The sequence below is a fragment of the Dicentrarchus labrax genome, unplaced genomic scaffold, assembly GCF_905237075.1.
Source record: "Dicentrarchus labrax unplaced genomic scaffold, dlabrax2021, whole genome shotgun sequence".
Lineage (NCBI taxonomy): Eukaryota > Metazoa > Chordata > Actinopteri > Moronidae > Dicentrarchus > Dicentrarchus labrax.
The window spans coordinates 11702609-11730028 of NW_026136708.1; the positions used below are offsets into that span (position 1 = coordinate 11702609).

General features: G+C 40.8%; 1 protein-coding gene across 1 annotated transcript in view; it reads left to right on the plus strand.

The window, feature by feature from the left end:
- LOC127368625 (steroid hormone receptor ERR2-like) overlaps window positions 1–26817 on the plus strand; it is a 38900-nt gene extending 12083 nt beyond the window's left edge. Inside the window, exons 3-7 of the mRNA XM_051409617.1 lie at window positions 3448–3564; window positions 12547–12657; window positions 13260–13421; window positions 19425–19694; window positions 22319–26817. Of these exons, the coding sequence (XP_051265577.1) occupies window positions 3448–3564; window positions 12547–12657; window positions 13260–13421; window positions 19425–19694; window positions 22319–22563 (905 nt within the window). The 3' untranslated portion in view covers window positions 22564–26817. The remainder of the gene's footprint in view (window positions 1–3447; window positions 3565–12546; window positions 12658–13259; window positions 13422–19424; window positions 19695–22318) is intronic.
- The last annotated feature ends 603 nt before the right edge of the window (window positions 26818–27420 follow it).

The following is a 27420-nucleotide window of genomic DNA, read 5'->3' on the forward strand; positions in this document are numbered from 1 at the left end:
TTGAGTCACCATTTTTTGAAAAGGTTCAGTTGCAAAATAGATAAAAAAAAGATGCATTTTCAAACATATCCATATTAGTGTGGACATGGTTTAAGAGACAACAGCCTACCTGATTACTGGCTGAATTCAGTGTGTTGAAGGGATTCAGTCAACATATTGGATTATTAATTTACGAATTGTACAAAGTGAAAATGTACAAACCAGTAAGACTGTAAAAAACATTTTAGTGAGAAAGACTTAAAAGGACAAATGAAATACAAAGAATAGTTTCAACTTTGGCATTTCACCATCAATCATTTAATTATTGGTCATTTGAAGGTTGTGTCCAGCGATACAGTGAAAGACTGTAAATAGTGTTCATGTGTGACTTTGTGTCGTCTCACACAGATCCCCCCCCCTCTTTTTCTTCTTCCTCTCACTCTCCTTCGTGGAGGACAGGCCCATAATGAACCTAATCTGTCCGTCATTCGTCCTGAGCCGCGGGAGTTTCAGTCAATAACAATCAGTGTTGGGTGACTGTAATTAAGAACCAGGCATTTCATTGGGAGAAAGTCGAGAAAGGAGGGCGGGAGGTGTAGATCTGTTCTTTGCCCCCGGGCCCCTCCATCCCACACCCAAGGGGGAGGAGATGGGGGGGCCAATTAGAAGCTCAGGCACGTGGTATTGGGGGCAATAACAGAGGAAGGGGAGAGAGAGAGAGAGAGAGAGAGATGCCGAGGAGTCCTCCAAATAAAAGGCAGAGGGACAAGGGACAGGGGACGTGGTCATTCACTGAAAGGAGAAGCTGCTTTAATGGAATGGTAATCAGGAAGGGGGGTCCCGGCCTCGGTAAAGGAGGAGGACAAGGAGAGGTCCAGCTTGAGTGGAGATGAGCGCGTGGATAATAGCATGGCATAACAATATATCAAAATTTAGAGGGAAAATAAGAGAGGTTAAGGAAGGATATTAGAGTGGTTGAAATGTCCTTTGAGAAATAAAGGTGGACACAAGACCTGATTAACTAAGAGGGTATGCCGACAGTGAGCTTTTAGAGGTAGGCAATTTAAGACTATTGTGGACCCCTAATGCAACCCCCCCCCACCCCCCTACCCTTCACATACACACATAATCAGGAACACACAGGTTATTTTTGATCCATTCAGGTATAAAATGTTTCCTTTAATAATCGTAAAAATATTAAAGGAATATGACCTTTTCTGAACGGATGAAAATCCTCCGCTCTATCGTTCTTTGAATTATTTGCACAATTTACGTTTTAATGAATAAAAAATATGATGAAAAATATATGTATATATATATATTTATAATATGCCATGCATACTAAAAAACAATTCACTCAGACACTGAGTAGTTTACTATATAGTGAGCAGTAAATTGAGATTTCAGGTATTTTGCATCAGCACTGCACAACAGTAAATGCATAGAAAGAAACTAATGTACATCTCATGGACACTGTTTCTGTTCTGTAGTGGAAAATTTTGGACACTAACAAGGTGGATGTTATAGATAAAGTGCACTTTTTGGTAAATCTGGAGTGGTTTAGGACACAGCCTTAATGTTGATGTACATTACTTCCCCACAGTGTGCTCACAGCTGCAAATTGCAAACAGCAGATGTTGATGAGACAGCTCGAGGAAGTTAATAAAAACCAGAAAATGAAGCAAGAAAAACGTCTTTGTGAAGTTAATTGGCTTTTGGTATTGCAAAGGTAGAGAGTGATTGATGTCCGTCAGAACGTATACTGCTAATTCCACTCTACTTAGTAACTGCATAATGTATCTACAATATTCATATTCATAGGTATGTTTTCATTAGTGTATAATCACCTGAACATAAGAATCGTAATGTTTTTGTTACCTTAGAATAAGACATTTTTTATCTACAGACACCGCAGTTTGCCTTCCATGGAGTCCGCCATGTTTATCCACCATGTTTCTACAGTGCCCTAGAAGGGACAAAACAAACACTGGGTGTAGAGTTCACGTTTTTCGAGCGTTTCATGGCCACAGTAGTGTCTCCTTCGCTCTTGGAAGGGGAGGGTGAAGCTACGGAGCTGCGATCTCCTACTAGATGCCATTAAATCCTACATACTGGACCTTTAATATGCATACTTTTTATGTGTACGGCATTTACATTTGGTGACTTTTTCATAAAATACATATTTAAAACCTGTTTAGAATCAGTATGTAGTATATATGTAAATTAAAAAATTGGGAACCAAGTCATTGAATTGTTGTATTTTAATTGCACAAACCATATAATATGACAATTAGTATAAAGTACATGTTGTATTCAATTAGTTGTAAGATAGAATCGGTACACAGTGTGTGCCTCTGCACACAAGCCCTGCACTGTACTGTATTTCCCTCTCCTAACGCCTCAGTTAAAGACTTTACCCACCCTGAAACCAGCTGCAGCCTCTGCCAACATCCTGGCATGGTGCCCTGGGCCCCTCACTGTGCATGTGACCCTGCTGGCACCATCGATGCCAGGGATCCTGACAAATGTTGGCACCTTCTCCTTGACCAACAGGGGATTGTATGTGTGTGTTGGGGGTGGGGGGCAGCTCTGGCAGATCTGCAACAGACAACACCTGGTTTGCTGTTTTTAGGTACCATTAATACATCTCTGGACTTACGGGACATTGTTTAAACATTCAATCAAGGGATTCGGATACTTGGGAAAGAGGATTTGTCATTGGATTCTTGGGGTCACATCAACTTTTGAAGTGACCGCTTAATGATTCTGAAAAACCCTGTTCTCACTGAAACCTGGTGAGAAAAACAGGCAGCAGTTTCATGGCAGCAGATTCAATATGTCTGCGTTTCTGGCTTTTTTTGGATCCGAGTGATTAAATTGCATAGGAAATATTTCCATAGTGAGCCAACAACCGTAGACACGGACTTGAATAATACATCGAGCTTTGTTACATGATAAGGGCGCCTTAGATTGGCGAGTCTAACTGTAGCTCTTGGTCTTTACTGGAGGAACATTATGCAGAGCGCTCGTCTGTGCGTCCATCTCTCAGCCCTTGTGTTGTTGAGGGAGGGCAGCTTTCCCATCATCCTTTAGGTGAAGAAGGATGGGCTGGATGGGGTCGTGGTGAGCGTTGCAGAGAGGACGCTCTGCATTAATGAAGCTAATTTATCTGTGAATCAGAATGGGGGTGGGACTTCGGGGGCGGGGAGGTGCTTTTTACATGTCCCATCAAAATGCCACTAAACCCTCCTCTCCTTCAGGAGTGTCACACGGGGTCACCTTGGGACAGGTGTGTATGTCTGCGTGTGTGGGTGTCTTTTACTGTCTTTCTGTGCCTGTTGTTTACCATTTATCATCTAGTCTCCTTTCCCACGCAATAATTCTAAAACTAACTCCTCCTAATTGCCGATATGCAGCTTTTGTGCTCACAGAATTAATGACAACATGTTTTTTTTTAATCTTCTTCAGGGAATATTGAGTACAGCTGTCCGGCCACCAATGAATGTGAGATCACCAAAAGGAGACGCAAGTCGTGTCAGGCCTGCCGCTTCATGAAATGTCTTAAAGTTGGCATGTTGAAAGAAGGTGAGTACTGGTTTTTATCATTTTGCTTATGTTTCTTTTTTTGTTACTTATTTCATCTTCAGATATCATTTAAGAGATTTATTGGTGGAACAGTCAGTCTGCAACTACTTTGACAACCATTTAGATCAAATTTTGAACAATAATAAATACATGAATCGATAATTGAAATAATTGTTAGCGGCAGCCCTGGTGAGGTTTTAAAAAGGCCTTATTGGTCTCAACAATTCAAGAAATAATGCTAAAAGTATAAAAAAAAAACTCCACAAATCTTACTTTCATTATTCTGGTTTCTGTGTTATAATTTAAAGAATTAAACTGTCCTATACGGTAACAAAAAGTCTTATGCTCAGCCAAAATATGAAACTTTTAAAAAAACATTAAGATGCTGTGTAGGTTCTAACCTTAAAGCTAACAAATAAACGTGTAATATTTTGGGTCCTCTATCTTGATCTTAGGAGAAAATATTAAAATTTTGAACATAGACGTCAAACAGTCTTACTGGGAGTAAGACTGGTCAGTGATCAGATATTAAAGCTGGCTATGGCCTCTGGGAGACACCATGACATCACCCACAAGCCTTACTTACCTCTCCACACACTGAGCCGCTCAGCGTTTAACTCAGATGGGTAGGAAAAGCTGCTGAGTTGGATGTTCCTACCAAGACTGACTGAGAAGTGTAACAGTACTCTTGAAAAGCACAGGCTGTTCCCCTAAGACTTCCCTCTCCCCTGGGCTCTGGGTGTCTCTCTCCGTTACCCTCTCTCTCTCTCTCCCTCTCTGTCTGTCTGTCTCCCTTCCCCTCCCTTTGCCTGGCATATTGATCCACTAAATGCTTTCCGAACATCCCACCTCACTTCCTGCATGTGTTGTTTCTCCTCCACTGAGAGACCTTTGGGAGTACAGAGGGAAAATCTAGCCGATAGATTTTTCTTTTTCTTTTTTTCTTTCCAGGGAAAGAGGGTTTTTTTTGGGGGTTTGTTATTTTGCATTTGTGTGTTTAGCTAGAGGAACTATTGCACACTGATGCATAGAGTCCAGCTCTAAGTTATGCTTTTGTAGAGAGTATTATAATACCTACTGCTGAATTGGGACTTCACTGCACATTAGGCAATTTCTCTCTGACACCAAATATATCAAATGTGTTCCAGAGCGTATTTTCAATGTTTTCTTTGTAACACCACAGACAGAATTGCACTGATGTGTGGTGTATGCAAAGATAAAAAAAACTTTGATTGAAACAGTCGGTGAAATTAATTATATTAAAATCAAAGATGGCAGTAAGTAGCACATTGCATACCTTTCCATTCACAGTGTTGGACTGGTGCATTGTAACATTACTATTACAAGACAACATTAATATTTAGACAAGTAGTTTTTTTTCATAAATTATTATTAAACACCGGTGGTGAGTGCAAGGAAGCAGAGTATTATGTGTCACTTATTTATTGAATTCCATGTAATGTATTTCCCTGGCGCAGAGGGGTTTTCAAACAGTGAGGCACGAAGGGAGATACAGTATGTGAGGCAAAGATAGTGCATGAGGTGAAAGGGACAGGCGAATGCAGGCGTTCTGAAAACAACAAGAAATTAGTTATTATAGTTTGGATGTTTATTCGGCCCTCTTGTCAGCAGTTGGCGGTGCGGCAGTGGCTGTGTCACACATGGAGGCAGTTAAGGTGCAACCCTCACTCACTCAAATTTGAACACGCAGACATGATGAACACATTTTTAGATTTAGTGTCACTTAAACTTTCCGAGGATATCAACATCTCAGATGAACATACACAAATCAACTTAGAAATCATAGAAAAAAAGCTTCCTATAACTCCAGACCTTGCTTGAGAATCGTAAAATTTCTATGTTTTCTTCAGTGTCAAAGTAATGTAGTGGTAGTTGTCTGCAAATCTATGGGTACATTGCAGACGTAAGCTGCTAATTGCTAATTCGGCATACTTAAATGTTGCCAAAATTAGCAAATATAGGCAACAAATCAGAGGTTCAAAGTCTGTGCTTTAGTTCCACAATACCACACTTAGTTTAGAGTTTTGTTGACAGTAGTGTCTGTGTGTTAATAATACTATTTGAGCTCCGGTGGCATTAATAAAATTAGGACCAGCATAAGACTCCACAAGTATAACATTGTATCTCACTTTGGAGACAAATTACAGCAGGTTAAGATCTGGAGTTCAGCCCACTGCCATCCATACTGATTGTATGATATATATCTTAACATAAAAAGGAGCATTTAAAGAATTTGTTTACAGCCTCTACTTAGAGACACAACAGTCATAAATTTCCTAAAATAAAACCATGGTCATACAGTTTTGTTGTGTTCTGCCAGCACCAAACACATCTCATAATAGAAGCCAGCAGCAGTTAACTGCAATCTGTGCTGGTAACACAAGATTGTATGTCAGGCTCTTGGTTCACTTCCACTAATACAGCTTCACTATGTACTGATGTAGCTGTGTTTGTTCATCTCAGACTCAAGGGTCACCCATTGTATTGCCATTACAACACTATTTATACATGCGCCCACTCTTGATGTCTTCATCCCGGCCCAAATATCTCACACCGAGGCTTTGACTCTCAGCCAGAAAAAACAACGTTGCTTCAGAAATAAAGCTGAAACTATTAGCGCATGCTTAGAGGAAAAACGGCGGGGTATTGTCTGCGGCAGGCCGAGCTAAGCCGTTGATGTGGACAGTCGTTGTGTGTGTGTGAGTGAGAGAGGGGGAATTTGACGGCGTAGCCTCCACCGCCTGCCACTCATGAGACGCAGCATCACAGCCACCGCGACATGTGGCACAGTAGGTGATTCTCTGAAAGTAATGGCATTCAATTAAAAGGAAAAAGGACATTTAATCGTGGCATAGTGCCGTGGCCTCTTACAGACTTGGGGGGGCTTTGATCATGGAATCAGTGGGGGGACAGTGGCTTGCCCTACTTCATGTAATGAGATCACCAATAACACATGGCCAAGGGCTGGTCATGGAAAAGGAATAATCACATACGAATGCAGGTGTCATTTCTTCTATTCTACAGCTATTGGCGTACAAATATTAACATTTTATAGTTATTTCCTCATGAATTCTTTTTATCATTGCTCACATTACAAACAACACCCCAAAGTTACAGTGCGGTAGTATCATAAGAAATGCCTTGCACTGCAGAAGATGTTGAGAGAACTTATGTGATTAGTTGTTCTAAAAGTGTCTTAATATTTCCACCAGGACCCTCTAAGCTCCGCTCTAAGCATGCCATCCTGAATTATAAAGTGCCAGCTGCTACAGTTATAGCACCATTGGTGGGCAGGGGAAACCCCTCCTCCCTGTAACACCTGCCGCTAATCAGCTGACTTCAGCTCTAACGCCCGGTTTGGTGGCTTCAGGTGTGTTTGGATTCCAGCGTGGGTCCAAATAACTCAACTGTTCCGAAGAAGCAGCTCAGTACAGCAAAAACATTATGGAATTTATGAGCGTAAATTCCATCCCTCCTATTCCTAACAGCATACAGTTTTTGTGACAAGAGATTCATTTTATATCTTGTATATGAGAGGAAAATCAAAGAGACTCATTGTAGATGACAGGCTTCTTTCCAGATCCGGCTTTACTGCTGTGCCACAGCAGAGCGCCTGGATGAGCTGCGTGGAAGGTAGCGGGGGCAGGCGTCTGTTTGAGGAAACCAGCCCCGCTCGCTCAGTGACCCCTTAAATGTCCAGCTGAGGCTGATAAAAGGTCACAGGTCCAATGGAAAAACTCTCACGTAATTACAACTCGCGGAAGGTATGGTGTCAGTCCCTTCTGCCAGGAGTCAGTGCCCGCAGCTAATAGCAGTGCTAATATCCCCATAGCATTACCGTATGGTGTTAAATGATGCAAGAATTTTCTGGACTGAATGGGCATTTTTTGACTTTGTTATTTGAGTCACTCTTGTTATTTTCTGCTCAACATGGATCACATTTATTCTGAGCTTTTTATAGTTTTATTGCTGCAAGAATATCTGCGTAGGTCTTTAAACACGTAATCACATCCTCATGTTAGCAAATTAGCATGTTTAAAAAATATGGCCTGTTGAAACCGAGGCGTACAACCTCTGTTGGCCTACTGAATTTCTGTCATTTTTAACAATTTCAATAAAAAATACAGAAGCCTTTTTTTCAGCCTCTTCTGAAGCCAGTGCTCGCTGGCTTTAGTGTTAGCTCAGTGTTTCTGTGGTGTATTCTTTGCTTGTGGGGATTTTCTAACACGGCTGTAATGTGGTGGATGAATACAAGCTGCCAGACTATTTTGGCAACCTACACCGCTGTCTCGCCCTCGCCTGACCACAGATAGGGATCAGCAGTCTTTCCTGAGCGAACGTGGCTACCGGGGTAACGTTACAGCCTTATTTTCCTCCAGCCACATACACAAAAGATTAGTAAAGCCATATCCAATATCACAGACTGTCAGGTCCCTTTCCAATCAATAAGCTTAGATCAGAAACCAATCTATACGCTAAGATTACATCATCAAAATAAAGATATTGCAAAAGTCTATACTGTATGGGTGCCTTTAAAGTCTTAGCCGATACATTTGAACAGCGAATGTCTACAAAGCCAGATTCAGTTTTTCCCGTATTGCTGTACATGTGTGCGTTCAAGGGAGTTAAACTGTAAAGACAGTCTGCCCTCTGACCCCTTGCCTCTTGATTTTTACTTGTAGCGCAAACTTGTCTATCTAACGGCACATGTATGGGGCCTTGTTTGCTTTTTATGGTGTCAGATATATCTGGCAGACTGCAGCTGAGAGTCAGTGCCCACCCAGAGGCTCTGCACTGGCCTGTCCTCACTGTCTGGCAGGTGATAGATCAGACACGGAGGCTAACACGTGTTCCTCTGAAGAAGGGGATTTAGCGAAGTGCTGACCTCTTTACAACCCTCTGATACACACACTCGACTCACAACACACACATTCATGTACACACATGCCAAATGTATATCACCCCTGGCAAGTGACATGGAATCGGACCTTGAGGTACATCCTTGCTGTCACCCTTCGGCCTCTGTCTTTGTCTCTTTCGCCCACTTTCAACACACAACCGTGTGAACACTACAAAACCGAACGCCTGCTGCGCCAATACACTGGGGATCCTGAATCGACCCGGGCGTCTCCAGCCGTGCAGATGTTTTCGATTACAGGCGCATTTGTGGTCAGTGTGGCTCAGTAATTCACAGTAATACCCCTTGTGGACACGCCGGCTCAGATTTATGAAAAGTGTAAAACATGATAAAGAGAGCAATGCCATTGTGTGTGGTTATGGGAGAACAACTCCAGTTTTGTCTTGTCAGCCCATCAGAGGTCAGAGCAGGTGGGACACCATCCTGATACACCCTGCCCCCCTCTTCCCCATGTCCTGTACCAATTTTCCTCTACTCTCCCTCTCTCTCTGCAGCCTACCCAGACTCTGTGCAATCAAACAAAAGCTGTCCAGTGCCTTTAGCTCTGTGCAGGCTTGTAGATTCGGCCCTTAGAAGCAGCTCTGGAAGGGCAAGGTCCCTGTGTCTTGTAAAGGGTGAGCGACTGTGTAGGAGGGGGCGCACACTGCATCCCTCTGATTTTTCCCAGCTAAAATAGGGAGCTCCTAATCTCCCTTTGGCAGCGTTAGCCAGCCAGCCAATTCTGACACATTCTCTAGAAAGAAGCGCCTCTGACAGGTGAGGGGACGAAAATAGTTCTGTGAGACACACACACACACACACGCACATGTTCATATAGTGACACACATGCTTGATACACTGTAGGGGCCAGATGCACATTTGTTTGATGAAATCTGTTCTCGATAGAGCTTCTTCTGTGTCTCACACAAATTGAGTGATTCTATTTGTTTGGGATTTTTCAAAAATATTTTTTATTCTTTATTTTATTCTGGGAGGATTTTTTATTGCTTATTTCTATTGTTCATGTTTGATTTGTTCTGCTGTGTAATTTATACAATGTTTAGGCATGTAGCCATTAAGGATACTGAACTCGTGTTGTCCGTAGTTTGTCTGTGAATTTGAGGGTTTTAACAGCAGTGGGGTGTTATATGGTATAATTTAAACCACACATGGTGGGTATTTTATTAGGTATTTCTAGTATCTTGAGATTCAATATTTGTAATTTGTTACTCCTTCTAGGCCAAATAAAAGATAAATAAAATATTAATTATTTCCCCACCAGATTTTGTTCTTGGCAGCACAGAAAAGGCATATTTAGACCATGATGGTCTAAATCCAAGTAATCCACGTAATTACAACATTGGTGTCATATTCCCATGAACTATATGAATTTTAAATTGTTGTTGTTGTTTTTTTTATGTGGACATATCCAAATAAAGAAAGAAATAATAAACACAAAAAAAATAAATCCACATGGCATACACACAGCTCCCACCACATAAAGGAAACCAAAGCTGCTTCAATCAGGAATGTGCTTTAAGGTTGCACAAGTCAATAAAGATATTGAATGTGAAAGGGAAGCTGGGGTCAGGTGGCCATAAAGATTGCTCCTATGCAAACATGCCTCATCGTCTTTCCACACACATGTACACACACACACACACACACACACACACACACACACACACACACATAGTAAGGATGGACTGCCAGCCAGTATCTTTGTGTCTCAGGCCGCCTCTCTCACAGTCTGCACTAAGTTATGAGCGTACTGTACTGTACTGTATGATCTTACCGAGCTCATAACATTCAGCACACGCATTTCTACCACCTCCCATTCCCCCACGCTCTCTTACCCCATAACCTCACCCCCTGCATCCATATTTTGGCTGCCACACTTTATGAAGGGCCAGCAACAGTAAAAGAAAAAAATGGATCTGGATGCTGTGCACCCGCATCTCTGTCACCGGGTCTCTCACTACCAAGGCACAAGCTGAACCCGATTGTCTTGTAGCATGGAGGCTGCAGTGGTTTTGGGCCTGAGGTGTGGAATGTGGTGCTGACAATGACACAACCCCCCACCCCCCCCACCCTACCGCCCTCCCTCCACAGCCCTCTACAAGGGGCCTCATCCAGCTGTCTTGTTGTGGTCAGATTCTCAGTACTGTGCCGTATCACATGGGGAGGAGATAATCCCGCACTGGTCGGATCAGGCGCTGGCTGGGACAGGCAGGGCTGTCAGGAAGGTTGATGTACACCCGATGCTGAAAGGGAGAGAAAAAGAGACAGACAGAAGGAAAAGTGAGAGAAAGGAAAACAGAGACCTTGCAGAAAACTGATACATTCAGCCAAGAAACAGCAGCTCGTTGTCTCTTATTCCCCAACCGTCCCGTTCTTTATCAAACCCTTTTCTTTCCCTTTCTGTCATTCTCTCTGCCCTCCTGCTTTGGGTCTCTGCCGTTTGCTGCGCCGCTAAGCTGTAAACTGAAACTGGTTAGCACTGAGCTCTTAATTCTTGTCAGCATCTATTAATTATGGGCCAGTTGGATGTTCCAGTTCAAACAGCCCCCGCAGATCTTGGAATTCTAACTCCGGCTGTTTGGTCACTTGTCGCTTGTTGCAGCCACATGACCCTGCAGCCCGCAGCAGGGAAAACTCTGTGTGTGTGTGTGTGTGTGTGTGTGTGTGTGTGTGTGTGTGTGTGTGGATGGTGGTACATGTCAGGGACAAAACCAGCAACAATTTGCTGTCACTTAAGTCTACAGTAGAGTGAATTTAGGGAATACACCCACTTAATATGTTTTTGCATTACATACGCTAACTGCATATCCCTTTATTAGGCCTATGTGTGTCATTAGATAGAGAGAAGCTATTGAATTGATTTAATATCTAGAGTACATGGACACAGTTTCCTGAAGCACTATTTATAATTTTAAATTTACCTTAACCAAGAGTAATGGTATGAACAACAACTAAAGCTCCATCTATCGCAAACCCAGTTCCTAGCTGCCTAACTGACTAATTAAAACCGCATCCACATGTGTTCAAAGAACAAGAAGTCTATTTGCAAGCCTTATTGATTACTTTAAGGCGTACAAATGGAAAGCTGTGTTAGGAGAGGGGCTCTCGATTTAGCTTCAATCTGCCAGGCATAAAATGATCTCACTGTGTTTGCTGGGAAGAATGAGCTCCCTCTGGGCACGGTGGGTAATTAGGTTAGTGGATAGTCGGTGTCAGGAAATTGAAAGACCATCCTAATCGGATTCTTTTGTTTCCAGGGGAATCAAAGGAATTTATATGAGTCACTGGGAAATCTCACACGACTCAATTCCACTTGACCATGTAAAATCTGTTTGCTCTCCCTCAATGCTCAAACAACTTTTAATACAAGAGTGTAAATCCAGCACATAAGGTGCGTCAGATGTGTCCTCTGAGATGGCTTTCAAGATAATCCCAGATATGTCCGTTTGTATACTAACTAGATACTTACACTCTTCCATCTGTAACAAGCAGGTATTGAACTGTCCCTCTTCCAGTTAAAAGGTCAAAAAGAAAGGAAAGAAACTCAGCAGTCTCAATTATCATCTCATTTGCATGCACTATTACAAATACAGGAATAAATTACTACATTATTTGAAAGTCTTCTTCGATGTGCTTGGTATATTAGTTAGGAATATACTATGACACGAAAAAACATGTTTGTGCAAAGCTATATATGACACTGAAGAAATAGTCCTCCGTTTTGGCGGTATAAGATATGTTATAATGAATTTTAAATGAATATAAACATTGGAATGCTTGAGAGAGATCTATGACTCAGCATAATATATGATAAGAGGACATTATTATTAGAAGTAGTTGTAGCTATAATAGTGGATTTAACGGCATAAAACTGGCCCTGTGGCATTTTAACTAAATCTAAATATGTCAGATTCAGATGATAAAGGTAAAAATGAACCTGCAGTTTTAGGGTAGCTCTTTGCTCAGATTAGTATCCTGCTAAATAACCTTCAAAGGACCTTTGGATGTGCTGCCATTTATACCTGTTTGATATTTTTTTGCAGGTGTGCGTCTGGACCGGGTGAGAGGGGGAAGACAGAAGTATAAACGGAGGTTGGATGCAGAGAACAGCGCCTACCTCGGTCTCACCATCCCCCCTCCAGCCAAAAAGCCATGTGAGTCACACAGTTTGGTTACTCTCGTGTGGTTCCCTTAGTTGTTTGATGTCAGCGCAGCAATATCGCAACTTGGGGCAATTATAGAAATCTTGGGATTTGGAATACTGCCCCTAGAAACGTATTAATTTTTAAAATATGACATTGAGGAATTTGTGCACAGCGGCATCTTGATAATGCGTAGATGGATTTTCATTGGCGTTAGAGAAAAAATCTACGAATTTTATCTGCCTCTTATTGACTTATCCCTGATATTCTTACCCTAACCATTCTCAGTCCTAACGCCTAAACCAACCCAACCAACAAAGGCAACTAGTACTAGCCAATCAGGGTTAGTTATGCTATAGCCAGATTAATCTCAAGGCTAACCTGCCACCTTTTCAGATTTTGCACCATATAATTTGACATTATAGAAAAAAACACTTTTCAAATGTGTAATTATTCATTTATTTGTTTTAATTGTTGTGTCAAGGTTTTAAATCTGTATATACTGATTGTCTCACACATTTCTCTCTCCATCTCTCCTCTCTCTCTCTCTCTCTCTCTCTCTCTCTCTCTCTCTCTCTCTCTCTCTCTCTGCACCCGTCCTTCCCTCCTTCCAGTGACAAAGATCGTTTCCCATCTGTTGGTGGTGGAGCCAGAGAAGATCTATGCCATGCCTGACCCCACCATGCCCGACGGAGACATCAAGGCCCTGACCACGCTGTGCGACTTGGCCGACCGCGAACTGGTGGTCATCATCGGCTGGGCAAAACATATCCCAGGTAGAGAGATGTGACTGCTAATGAGTGACTGTGCTGTCTGGGATACGGGTTTCTGAACATATTCATTTCTTAATTTGACATTGCAACTATTTCAAGCACTTAATAAATCTGTAAAGCCAAATGTTCCAAACCAATAGATAAAAACAAAATACAAAAATGATAAAATAGCTAACAAATAACTGTATGAAATGAGACATTTATCTCAGGATTATCTCACCAGTTGTTTTGGTTCATAAAATAAAAAAACCCCACTGTTTTATTGTAGTAATTTGTGAGTTTTAATAACTGGATTCATGAAAGATAAAGAAATTCATAGGTCTTGTGCGGTTGGTAAAGCAGATAAGTAATGCCACATTTGTACTTTAATTTGCTGAACCAAATACAGTATGCGATTACTGAAGTAGTTCACCGATTGTTGCATACATATAATCACCATACACACACACACGCAGTTACACACATGCATGCACACACACAGGATAATTAACATCTGCTACTCATCTGCACCTAAGGGAGAAGCCAGTCCCATATTCTAAAATCTAATCAATAAAGAGCAGCTGAAACCTTTGATTTGACTGGGTAGGGTGGGAGAGTCTGGGGGAGGGAGCTGGGATCCGCCCCTATGTCAATGTATTCCATTTCAATCCCAGACTTAAAGAAAGCAATCCTCTTACTTACTTAAGGGGACTACACAGAGCCTATTGTAAAATTGATTTATTTAGGGAAATACTGATGGATTTCCCCGGCCCTTGTTGACGAATTCTTAAATAAGACTTGTTATGCAAATGTTCAAAGATCTTTTCTTTTCGTCTCTATCAGTTGAAACAGACATTTTGGACCCTGGTACGTTTTTAAAGGGAGCGTCAACATCTCATTGATCCAATCAAGTATTATAATATAATAATGTAGAACTGCAACAAACAATTTTCATTCCCAATTAACTGCCAATTATTTTCTAAATCAATCAATTAAAGGCACATCACAACTTCTCAGAGCACGATCAAACAGCTTTACAATGCCTTGTTTTATCTCACCAACAGTGCAAACCCCAAAGCTATTTAAGTTACAGTGATGTAAAACTAAGAGAAAGTAAATCCTTACATCTGGAACCAAACAGTGTTTCATGTTTTTGCTTGAAAAACAGACACAATTAATCAATTATAAAAACAATATAATCAACTATCATACAGTAAATTAATTTCTCCTTTACAACTAGACAACTAAACAGATCAACTGGATGCACATCACTAACCAGCTGCTTAGCTCTCCGCTCTGTCCAGGGTTCGCCCTAATCACTGATTCGTCATCAGAGTTACATTTGACACCTTAATTAATGCACTTTGGGGGTGGTTGAAGGTGTGCTGATCCCAAACCTGCCCCGGGATCCACAGGAGAGCTGTGTGGTCTGATTAGGAGATTTTAGCTTTTGAGGGACACTGGGTACGAGGCAAAGGCTGCTGCAGTGGGAAGATGCTTCAAGAGGGACAAAAGGAAAATCACTGACCTGATGTTTTTCTGACAGTAAAAACAAAGGGTCTTTTACAAAAATTCTTCAATTGAGTCAAAGCTGCAGGGGTGCAGAAAGAAGGTTTACATACTGTCATATCTTTGGACCTCAATCTCTGTTACATTTTCTATGTATAACTATTGATCTTGTACGCTACGAAGATCTAAATCCAGACCTGACAGAGTTATTAAAGGGGCATGTGACACTCTGGGGACATTTTATCCGGGGCCACCAGGTCAGGGTGTCACCAAGTAACGATTAAGACAAAAGGGGTCCCTACAGTTTAACAGTCCACTCCCACCATTACACTCATAGCCCACTGAGCAAATGGCCTTAACGATGAGGTAATAAGAGTCATTACTGCAGATCGCTCCATTAATGTAAAAGTCCTTCAACATCCAGATGTGGAGAGCTGGAAAGAAACATGCAACGTTGAATAGGTTTTCTGTTAGATGTTAGTGGTTATAGTAGAGCTGCTTATAATCATACTTGCTATGTACTGTAATGTGCACAAGTTTAGTTTTTTAAATATGAAAGAAAATATTTGCACCGAATATAAATTAGAAGCTTTGATAAAAAGAAAACAAAACTGTTTGGAGATGTGTTTTTCCTAGTTAAATATGTTGGAGAGAATGGCTGTGACTCATCACTAGGCAGGCATTGATTGGATGTTACACACACTGTCGTGAAAAGTAGAAACAGAATCGTAGCCCTGTTGTGGGGGGGGGGTCAAGTGTGGCCACTAATTTGTGCAGCTGTTAACACACACACACCATCTCAGACATGTAAGTGCACATGTGTAGATTTATATGCACGGCAACATCGCGAGGCATTCAGCACCTTCTGGTATTTAATGTTCACTCAGTTCTGCGCTTTCTTTCTCTTTCCTCTCTTTTTCTCTGACACACACACACACACTTTCTACCATCATATCTTTCACACACACTCTCTGACTTCCTTGTTCTCTTGCTCCCCTGGCTCTACCCCCCTCCTGCTCCTCCTGCTCATATAGGGCCCTCTAGTCTCATTATTACCTCTGTCTTTTTATTAGGCCCATTAGGGCTCTTAGGAGGCCTGTAATGATACTAAATGAATAGAGAGTGAACTGCTGTCTGTTTTAGACCTAGCTCTCAATGACAGCTTCAAGCTTCACTGCCAACCACTCAGTCTCTTCATTGTACTGAATAGGGATTCAATTACTTATCTGATCTGTACCTGTACTGTACTGTTGCATAGCTAGAGCACTCTCCTTTTCTGCAAACAATCACTAACATCCCACGGTATGTTGAGGATTATCTTATAGAAATAGACACGTGGTGTAATGTAGTTCAGTATGGCCTGTAACATCAAGGGATGTAGATTTACAACTTTCACATTCACCGTCCCTTAATCCTGTGTTACAAAGACATAATGGACACTAGGTTTGTCCATGTGGTTTGGTTTCAGCAGCAAAAACCCTTAATGTTAATGTAGGAAATATGTATTATATATATTATTTACATTTATTTTATAAAGATAACCTATATGAACTGTAGCTATAACTATGTAAAATATATTTTTTGTAACACAAACTAGTTCAAAATGACAAATTTAGAAAGAAAGAAACCTGTCCCTGGCTTTGCTGAAGATTGATTGAATGGCAGAGTGCTTTATCTGCATTTTTAAGGTATCCTGTAGAGTCTATGACAGTGATTTCTTTATAATCAGTATAACAGTATAAATTAAGGCATTACAACCTTTCTGTCTCTTACACAGTTTGCCTGCCAGCCTATAAACTCAATATCCTTAATTTCTTCTTTACTGCTCTCTGCCTTTGCAGGGCGGAAGAGTAGATAATAATTTATCATAGGTTTCTCATAGTGCAGTGGAAAACCTGTGTTAACACTTGTCTCTGCTCGTGCTTCTCGTCATCACAAGGGGAGAAAACTGCAGAGACGGAGACACAGGCATTCCCCAGTTTGCTCAATATTGTGTCATGTTTGGTCAAACGGCAGTAAATCAGTAGGGTGAAATATTGATATTTCATCAGGGCCAATCACCCTCCACAGTGACACTTAACTCAGCCACCTCCGGGCGACGCACCTGAAGCTCGGAGGCGACCCCCGGGGAGCGAGGAAGTCACTCCATCGCTTCAGTAAATTGAGTGGAAAGAAGAAAAAAAGGCTGCGGGAAAAGAAAAGAATGATGAAGGGGAAGAAAAATAGAGGTTCTTTTACACAGTTGGTAAAGAAAGGGAGTATGGCAGAAAAAAAAACATGAATAAGAAAATAAATAGTGCTCCTGAGAGGTTTGATCGTAATAAATAAGCATTACTTTTTGTCTTAATCTTTTTTTTTCTAACTCACGTTGTTAGTTAAGTATAGCCATTGAACCTCCCTCGCAAAAGTGTCCTTTTGAGATAGAGAGAGTTCCTAATGCAGCCTACAGTATCTACGTGATCCCGTAGTCCCTCCATCCCCCCACTAAACGTGTACCGGATGTCCTCCATCAGCTGTCTGTTTGTCAGATCTGAGGCTTGGATCGATCCCCCTTTCGCATTTGGTGGACTGATTACAATCTACTAATCAATGACACCCCCAGCACTCTTTTCTCTCTCCCTCATTCTCTCTCTCCTCGTCGTTTCTCTATTTGCTTGATAAGAACCATCGGGAGGACCTCTTTTAAGTCAACCTGCCCCATTCCCCCATCCATACAACCTCAGATTTAAGTAAGCAGAGTGGTGGGTTCAAGGCCCTGGTCAATACCCCCCATCACCTTCCTATTCACTATAGAGTGGTGAAAGGTATTGTGGCGGCTGAGGTCCTTTCAGATGTCTGTCTGTTTGATGTGGTGTGTGTGAATGTTAGAGAAGAACGTTGATGGGTCGACCTCCAGATCTTGGATGAATTGTTAACCCGAGCTCAGAAGGTTGAACACGAGAGACAAAGGAGACCAAGAAGGAGTTTATCAGGTGGAATATATTTTTGCTGTTTTTTAATTGTATGCCATTCATTTAGAGAGAATCCCAGTAATTGTGTTTATGACACAGTCGTAACTTCATGTGATAACCAGCTCTAATTTTAAGACACTATAATACTCTTACTTAAAAACAACTCTTCTTCAGTATACTTTGCTTTATTTCCCAAACGTTTCATCAGGGTGGAATCTGAGGTTGTTTTTAGTTTCATTTGTATATAGTTCATCAGGTACTCATGTTTGACTTTACAAAAGAAACATAAATGACTACAAACAGAAGATATACGTAACATACGTACAAACTAATAAATTACTCTAGGCTGAACTCCTCCATAGATGCAGGCCGTGTGATGCTGTGAAAAGCTTAGGAAAAAAGCTACAACGATACTTTTTTTTTTTACTTTTCCACAAAATGCAGTATTTTACTCCACAATTGATAAAAAAAAACATTGCATCTTAATTTTAAGTACAAAATCTGGCTGAATCTATACTATTTCAACATCTTTAAAAACACAGTATACTCAAATCTCTTCCATCGCTCAGCAGTTATGGATGGCTCTCAATCATTTCTCAATAAACCTAATGTTGACCTCAACATGCTGTATCTTCCCTTTAACTGAAATTAATTTTCTTAAAAAGTCATATTTTTTAAGACCAAATGTAATCCAGTAAACTCTAAATGGCTTCAAAGGATACAGTACGTTCACACTGCAGGCACCAGTGGCCCACTTTGGATTGTTTTGCTCATATGTGACTCTGTTATGTGATATGATGTGACTATATGTGAATCTTTTCAGTACTGGGCCCAGTGTGGTCCACATATGATTTTTTGCATTGTGTAAACATTGCCAAATATATAACTCCTTAGTTAACCTTTTCAGGGTTAAAGTACCTATTTATAAATCCAAAATGCCTCTTGAAAATTCACATGACTAATTGCTTAACTTCATATAAAGAAACTACTCTAATGAAGGCATGATAGCCCAAAAAATGAAACTGTTTTACGACTCATATAAGTTTGATGAATAACTTTGTATTGTGACAGATTGTGACACAAACAGACATAGCAGAGAATTTTAAAATCCAGAATTAATTTGTTATAAAGAAGAATTCATTTTGTATACTTTCGTCCTCGCCATGACAAGAACAAGAGATGGTTGGGTTTACGAGTGGATTTGTCCCCACTAAGCGGTGTCTCATGTACTTATGTAGTGGGCTGCAGAAGGACCGACTGTTGACGGTTGACGGTTGACGGTTGAAGCAGCCTCGGCTCACGTTTCAAAGGCCTCTACTCTTGACTGATTTATATTCTTCCCTTAAGCCACCACATACACTCATCGGCCTCTGTTTCATGTTGGACTTCTCCGGGGATTATGCAGCATTATATACAGTACATAGCCCATAAAACATATGAAGGGCTTGAGACGGCCAATTACAGTGCAGTGACTCATGATTTGTCATGTGGTTGTAAAGTGTGAGTGCTCAGCAATACCTGGAAAGAAAATCTCAAAAACCAACACATTTTTTCTTTAATCCTGCAGGTTTTTCCACCCTCTCACTGGCAGACCAGATGAGTCTTCTGCAGAGTGCCTGGATGGAGATCCTGGTGCTGAGCATCGTGTTTCGCTCTCTGCCCTGCGAGGACGAGATTGTGTACGCAGAGGACTACGTGATAGACGAGGAGCAGGCGAGGATCTCAGGCCTGTTGGACCTGCACGTTGCCATCCTGCCGCTGGTGCGACGTTACAAGAAGCTGCGCATGGAGAAGGAAGAGTTTGTCACGCTCAAAGCCATCGCCCTCGCCAACTCAGGTACGGATAACCTCACTCCCACTGCAGTGCAGTTGTTCATACACACAGAACTTTTTTGATAGATATTATATATATTAAATTCTAGTTGATATAACAATTTATTTTTTTTGGAGCAAATGTGGGAAGATATCAAGAATACTTCCATTTGAATGAGTCTTGGTTTATTCACTCTGTGTAAACATTATATAGCATCAATATATGAGCTTCTTTTGGTGGAAATTAAAAGAAACATACTTGAAAATATGCCAGAACGTTAACTATAAAACAAAGAGTGTGTGCTTTAGATAACTTCTGGTTAAAGCACTTGACATAACAGAAATTATATATTTAAAGGTAGCATCAAGATCATTTAAATTGCAGTAATTTGGCCAAATATCAAAAAATCTTTTATTTTGCTCTACAAACCCGAAGGTGCCATGAGCTCGGTAGGAAGGTACATCTCTATGTTAAATCCTAAATAAATCTAGATAGTTGGCATTTAATTAAAGCAAACAAAGAAATAAACCAAAAAAAAATGTCAAGTGGTTGTCTGTATCTGGTGAGCCGATCACTTCCACAATGAAGGATACCTGATAACAGGGGACAAAAAGGTCAGAGGCACGGTTGTTTAATTTAACACTCTCACAATGTGTGTGTGCGTGTGAGTATCTATATTTTAATTTGTGTGCACATACGTGTGTGCGTGTGTGTGTGTGTGTGTGTGTGAGACTGTCACATTGCGCTCTCATTCTCTCCATCTCCATAACAGTAGCTGCCAGCGTGCCACAGCCGAGGGAGATATATTTAGCATTTCATTAGGAAAACAGGGGCTGTCAATAAAATGTGTTAAGTGGAGTGGAATGAGCGTTGGGGAGCGACGGGCCTCGTTTGTTCCAATGTGAAGATGCTGCGCCCGTATCGACAGTTTGCTTTTCATGAGGCCGGGCCTGTCCCCCACTAATCAATGCCTGTTAGGAGTCTTTTCTCCTGCCTGACTGAAAAATGAAAAATGCTGAGCCCAGAGCTTTAGTCTTCTGATGACAAACTCTCCATGGGAGAGTGGAGAGAGGGGAGGATAAATGGGAGAGGAGGGCTGGAGGGGAGGAGTGGGTGATGGAAAGACAGGGGATGTATAAAGGTAAGGGAGAAGTGTGAGAGAGGATGGCAGGGGTTGAGAGGGGGGCTCAGGGAGGGCGAGAGGGCAGCCTCGGCTCGTTTGAACACAGTCTCAGAGAGCTTCGGCTCCAGGGGTCCTGTGGGTGTGACAGCTGTGGAAATTCATGGCCATTGATTTTGTAATTAGCGGAGTATCGACGGGATTGACGCCAGGCTGCTGACGGATTACATGGAAATTGTTTCTTCAAAGTTAGTTTTGCATTCCGCCCATAACCTCCTTCAACACACACACACACACACACACAGACACTCACATGAAAACGCTCCCTTTGCGTTTCCACACACTGACACACATTTGAAAACATATTCTTTCTTTCCCTCTCCCCTCCTCTCTCCGCTTCACACACACACATGCTCACACAGCCAAACGAGGATCAGATCAGCATTAACATGAAGGTTTCAAATGAAGAGTGCTGGAACACATGTGCGGTCCACATAGCCTAGTTAATTTCCCAAGATAGAAACGCAATTTACACAGAAGGCGACTGGTAAAGGAGACTTAATCAGTCAGTTAGGAACATAATTAGCCTTGTACTTTCCTTTTTTCTGCCTCATTTACATGTTTGTACACGGTCTTACTTCACTCCACAACTTTCATGACACATAGCAGAGCTGATCTAATTCACTCACTTCAATCAGCAACCACGTTTGGTTTAGCTTTAGTAATACAGTGTGTTTTAGGATGAGACGAGTCCATCTTATTCCGTTAGATATACCAAGATGAATGGTTTCGATTCAATTATGATACTGAATTGAATTCACATTTTGTTGTGTACAATTTTATCTATCGGTTAATGAATTGTGGATATGATACATCCACAGATGAGACCTGACACTGCGAGTCTGTGCAGAGAAATTGGCTGAAAGCAAACCGCTGCTTGTCCATTAAAACACTCTGTCAGCTCGTTCTTTGGAGGACAAGCCTGTTTTGTTTTTTTCCCCGACTTGTAGACTTACACATAGAGAGCAGTTTTTAATAAGTCTCAACTGGTTTTATTTTAGTGCCTATACATAAGGGGGCCAACTGCTCTTTCTTATGGAAATGAAGGCCATCTGCCGCCATCATTCAGCTGAACGATATCCTAGTAATGCAGCCATCTGAATTCATTAGCAGGGGGGATGTATGTGGTCGCATGATACCAAAGAAATGAATCTTTTTCCTGTCCCACCATATATTTATACAGACCTACAGTTCCTCTCCCTCTCTCTCCCTAGAGTCCTGGCCATGCATAGGCATTTATTTAAGGAGCGTCATTAACCACTAACAAGAGAAACCCTCTCTCCAAAATGCATGTTTGCAAAGACAGGCTGCGGAATTTAAAGCCGCAAAACACCAAGTTCTTGTCGCAGCTGTATATCTTTTGTCATCCTGCAGATTAATAGAAAATGTTTGCTTTTCATTTTAATGCAAATATAAATGATCTTTTCTTTTGTCCCTCCATCCTTCCCCACCACCCTTCTCGCTCCAGACTCCATGCACATAGAGAATATTGAGGCCGTCCAAAGGCTCCAGGATTCCCTCCACGAGGCTCTGCAGGACTTTGAGGGCTCCCAGCATCCAGAGGACCCTCGGCGAGCAGGCAAGCTGCTAATGACCCTGCCTCTGCTCCGTCAGACCGCCACCAAAGCTGTTCAGCACTTCTACAGCATCAAAATGCAGGGCAAAGTCCCCATGCACAAACTATTCCTCGAGATGTTGGAGGCCAAGGCTTGACACCCGGGCCAGATGTTTGACAGACAGCTGCATCACCCAATGGGAGGCGAGGGACAGCCCATAAAAAATGAAGGCGGCGTGCCAATTGAAAGGAAGAAGCTTGGACTACTGAGTCATTTTAACACTTTTAAATGGTAATTAATGTAAAAGAGAAAGGGACTTGAGATGGTTTTAAATAGGGTGAATATCAACCTGATTGACATGGGATCATGATGATGTATATAAAGATGTTGTGTACAGAAATCAGGCAACTGAGGTCTTGTTATAACCAGAGACCCATTGCTCTATATCACCTGAAGCTTCTGTGAATTTCTTTCTTATCTTATTTTCATCTCAAAATGGAAGTGTGTCAATATAAATGTCCTAAAGAACTGTACGGCTACGTAGCCACATTATGTGTTTTTGTTTCTTTTCTTTAATATTTTCTAATCTGAGTTGTTAAAGCAATAGTCTCTAACTGGTCTACATATAATATGTGTACTGTATATTGTGTGAAATTGCACTGGGCGGGGGCGGGGGGGGAGAATTGTTAGACATATTCTTATATTCGTCATCAAAGAAAGCGATACCCTTCATGGGTATGTAAGATTCTCAATTTCCTCGTAATATATTTACCTCGTAGTAGCTTCATCGACTCAGCGGTTTTAGTCAACATGGTGCTTACAGAAGGACAATGGTTGGCCAGTGATCAAGTTCACAAAGAGTTTGCACTAAGCATCTATGAAAAACGCGGCAATAATGGGTATTGTGCTAGCGAGCTCTGTCTGGTAGCATCTCAGTCAGTGGTTTTTTGCTTATAGTTACTAAATCCCCTCCTCACTTCTCTCTGTGTTCAGTGTCATACACAAATTTTGGCAACTAAGCATACTGTGAAAAATACACATGATAAGCTATATTCTGTGCTGAGAATTTTTATCGTAAACTGTACGGCTTGTTTAAAAAAAGGTTTATTCTATTTAAATCTAGGTAAAGGACACAATAACAGCAGGATCTATACAGTTTAATGCAATCTAATCTGCTCTTTAATGCAACCTGATAGCCCTGCAATAAATACTACCTAATGTTCAGTTTGTTTCAGATTTGTGCTGATTCAACTCTCTGGTCATTTTTGAGTCTATAGTTTGTGATGGTGCTGTATTAGATTGCATTATGTTGTATAGGTTTTGCTTTTTTCTTGTGTTTAGGTTGTATTCTCAAACAACAAGTGTCACTATATTTATAGCATTAGTCCCACAGTTAATCCTTCGTTTTTTGGTCATATGTGATACCAAAGTCTGCATGCTAGTCTCACACATTTAAACACAGGTTAAATATTGAGGCTCTGAGAGAGGAATCTCTGATATGTTTACTCTGCTGTCCCTGATCCCTGAGGGACAGCAGATCATCAAGGGACATCAAGATAAACATAGAAAGAAAAATACATTCTGATTTCCTCTTTCAAAAGTGAGACAATAAAAGCCTCATGTCTTCATGTGTGGCTGTGGCAATATTGGGCATCATTTCACTCCTTTTAGTACAATTGCCACATTTGAAACAACTTTTCCAAACTATGTCAGCAAGGCCAAACCTCATCTGTACCTAATAAGGTGACCACTGATAGTACATTAACAGCCAATAGAGATGTTTTTACATCTAAGTACATAAAACTGCCACAGCTGAAACTTGATCCTTTGTGATGTGAGTTAAAAATAATAGTTGTGTTTTTTTAACTGAAGGTTTTAAGCCCCCTCTTGGCAGCATTTTAAAACAGTTTGGATGTAACACTATCACAGATTACTAGAAGTTTAAATATTTATGTGCAAAAATATAATGACACTTGTGTTTCTGAGGATAATTTGAATTACCCTCTGAATTGAAACTTAACAATAATAACAGATGTCTCACTGATGTTCTGTTTTTTAGACAAAGGTTTTTGCTTGTCTTTAATGAAGGTGCTAACCATTCATACTGGCACTGTATGTACATTTCTACAAACTCACTGAGGTGCACAAACTTAAGTTAATAAATCTGTATATTCCAGAAATGATAGCAGACTTTTATAGCGTATTATCTATCAATTGTAAACCAGTTGCCAAATTATTCAAAGAAAGCAATCAGAATAATGTGATACAGTTATCAACATGTTATAATAAGATCAAAATAATACAATAATAGATTAATCAGCTGCTCTTAGGGCTTTAGTGAGACAGATATTGTCCCTTATGAACACTTTAAAGCAGCATTGTCTTTAAAGTGTTAAGTGCCATTAGCTTCTGCCCAAACAAGAAGAAAACATAAAGCCAAGTGACCAGTAACTACAGACATAGGCCAGTTTCATTCACCCCACAGGAACAGACGCTATGGATTCACTGCAATGTAATGCATAGATAATTATAACCCAATACAGTAGAGAATACAACTCCCATGATGCAATTCCCTAAATGTGTTATGTGTAACCAGCTAAGTTGAAGTGAGGGATGTATTGCCTCTGTACAGTAGTAAACCAAAGCGTAGAGTCTTCAAATACTTTAAAGTGAAACACTGATAAAATTGCATTTTGAGCCAGCCAGTGACGTTTTTTCCAGTATATTATTAATGCTAGTTCAGCCATTCGTTTTTGAGCATCCTCTTTACGATGGTGGTGATAACAGGATGCAAACCTTTTTATCTTTTTTGTTCAGTCAATACATGCATTGATTAAACATCAGTCTCTTTGTCGATATGTGAAGTCTCACTCTGTAGCCTAACTAAGAGATGGAACTACCATAAAAAAAGTGATGTCTTTCATATTTTGATGGTTAAAGGAGAGCGTTTCACTTGACCAAACAAGCTGACCCCCTCTCCTCTGACCAGAGTTCCCTCACATACCTCCTCTGTCCACTTTGAAGACTGAGCGATAGCAGATAATTGTTTCCTAACTTTCCCTTCTTCTCAAATTAATATAAGAAAATAAAAGAAAAATGCTTAATTTATTTTCAGAGTTCTAAAATGGTTCTACTGCATCCAATTAATTCTAATTGTCTCCTAAGCTGAAATTCTCAATAGAAATGGAGCAATTAAATTTCTGCTTTGGCTCTACCTTGGGGACGAGAGACATTTTATTTCGGTTGACAGTGGGGAGGGTTTGTCTAAACCTTTACAAAGGCGATTTCATGGGTGTCTGTAATAGTTTCATAACAGAGCGATCACTGGGCTATGCAAGGCAAATATGGCCACCTATGTTCCTTGTTTTGTGGAGCATCAGACTGACATTTAGTTGTGCTTTGTTTACAATGTGGACAAACTGTACAGTGCTGTACACTGCAAATGTATTGTGCATATTTCACCGTACTATACTGTAGCTGCTGTGCATTGATATAACTATGATCATTTGTTTAATTTCTCATGATGTATTAGCAACCCACCCGAATAGCTGTATAATATAAATCACTGTATTGAGTCAAGTGAGAATATGTCCTTATATTTGGTCCAAGGTGGGATATTCTCTTATTTTCTTTTCTGTGTCTTTGTGTCTCTCAATGTTCATCGATTTTGGTTATCAGCACAGCAGGACGTATAGCGAGTGAAGTAGTCTAGACCCTATACCTCAATTCCATATTTTGAAAATTACACTGGGTTTGGAAACGGGCCATGGCTTCCTCCTGGGAATCAGTGGCACAGAAATAAAGTGACATCACTGACTGGGTATTAAAAAAAATGTAGATGAACCTACTGCAATTGGGGAGCACATTCCTCGGAGGAGAAAGCTGCTTATTCGCTGTTCCATTTGCGGACTTATCTTATCTCCGTGCACTCTGAGATGACAAGATTTACATAAAACATGGAGGAACCTCCCTGGCCGTTCTAGTCCGCGGTGTATAAAGGACCCTGCTAGGTGTATGTACCGTAGACATGTGATTACCCAAGAGGTTTACTCCCCTCAAAAGCAATATGTTAGCAATTGTGATATATGAATCAAGTTAAAAGGGAGCTTTGGTTCGTTTTAATTATAAACTTACCCTATGCTCGGAAAAAGGAGAGGGTGACTATGCACACACACGTTCACAGTCCTGGTGAGGCAAAGGGAAAAAATGTGAAAATGTTTGAACTGAGAAGCGAAAAAGCCAACCACAGCTGACTTTCACTGGACTGTTATTGTGTGGCATTTTCTTGTGTTTTGTTTGTTGTGTTCATGCCTAATGTACCCATCTGTAAATATATGCTTTTTTTTGGAGTGAGTCAGATCTAACAGTGCACTGAATGTACAGTGACAATAAAATCACATGGTTTATGTAATCACTGCAAATGATTTCTTTAAATATCTTCAAGTCAATGAACCCGGGGAGACTACGAAAACAGTTTGCACCATATCTACTGACAAGGTTAACTTAGTGTATCACCATTTTTTGCCCAGGATTTATGGATACCAAAAAGTACCAACACACTGTTGTCATGAAAGTAACAATGTGTCGACCACAGTGGTCTTCGTCAGAGCCTAACCCCCCCCCCCCACCCACCCCAGGCCTGAGGAAGACCATTTGTGATCATGTCACTGCAGAATAAAGAAAGAAAGCAGTTTTTGTGCAGATTGTCAGATTGCCTCTTGACGGTTGTTGCTCTACTGATACCTTCATTAATACTGCATCTTTGGGTTTATTTTGAGCACTAGCTTGATAAACTCTTAAATATGTTACAGAATAAGACTGCTGGTTTTATCTTTTAACAAGTTGATAAAAATTGCAAGGTACAGTCGCACTACAATGATGATACTGAAACTATACAGTTCCGTGTAGGTTCAATCAATATATATTTTATTTGCATGTTCCCCTAACATATTTAAAATATGCACAATATGCCATACATCAACAACTATATGTTACAGTGAACAATCAAAATTAG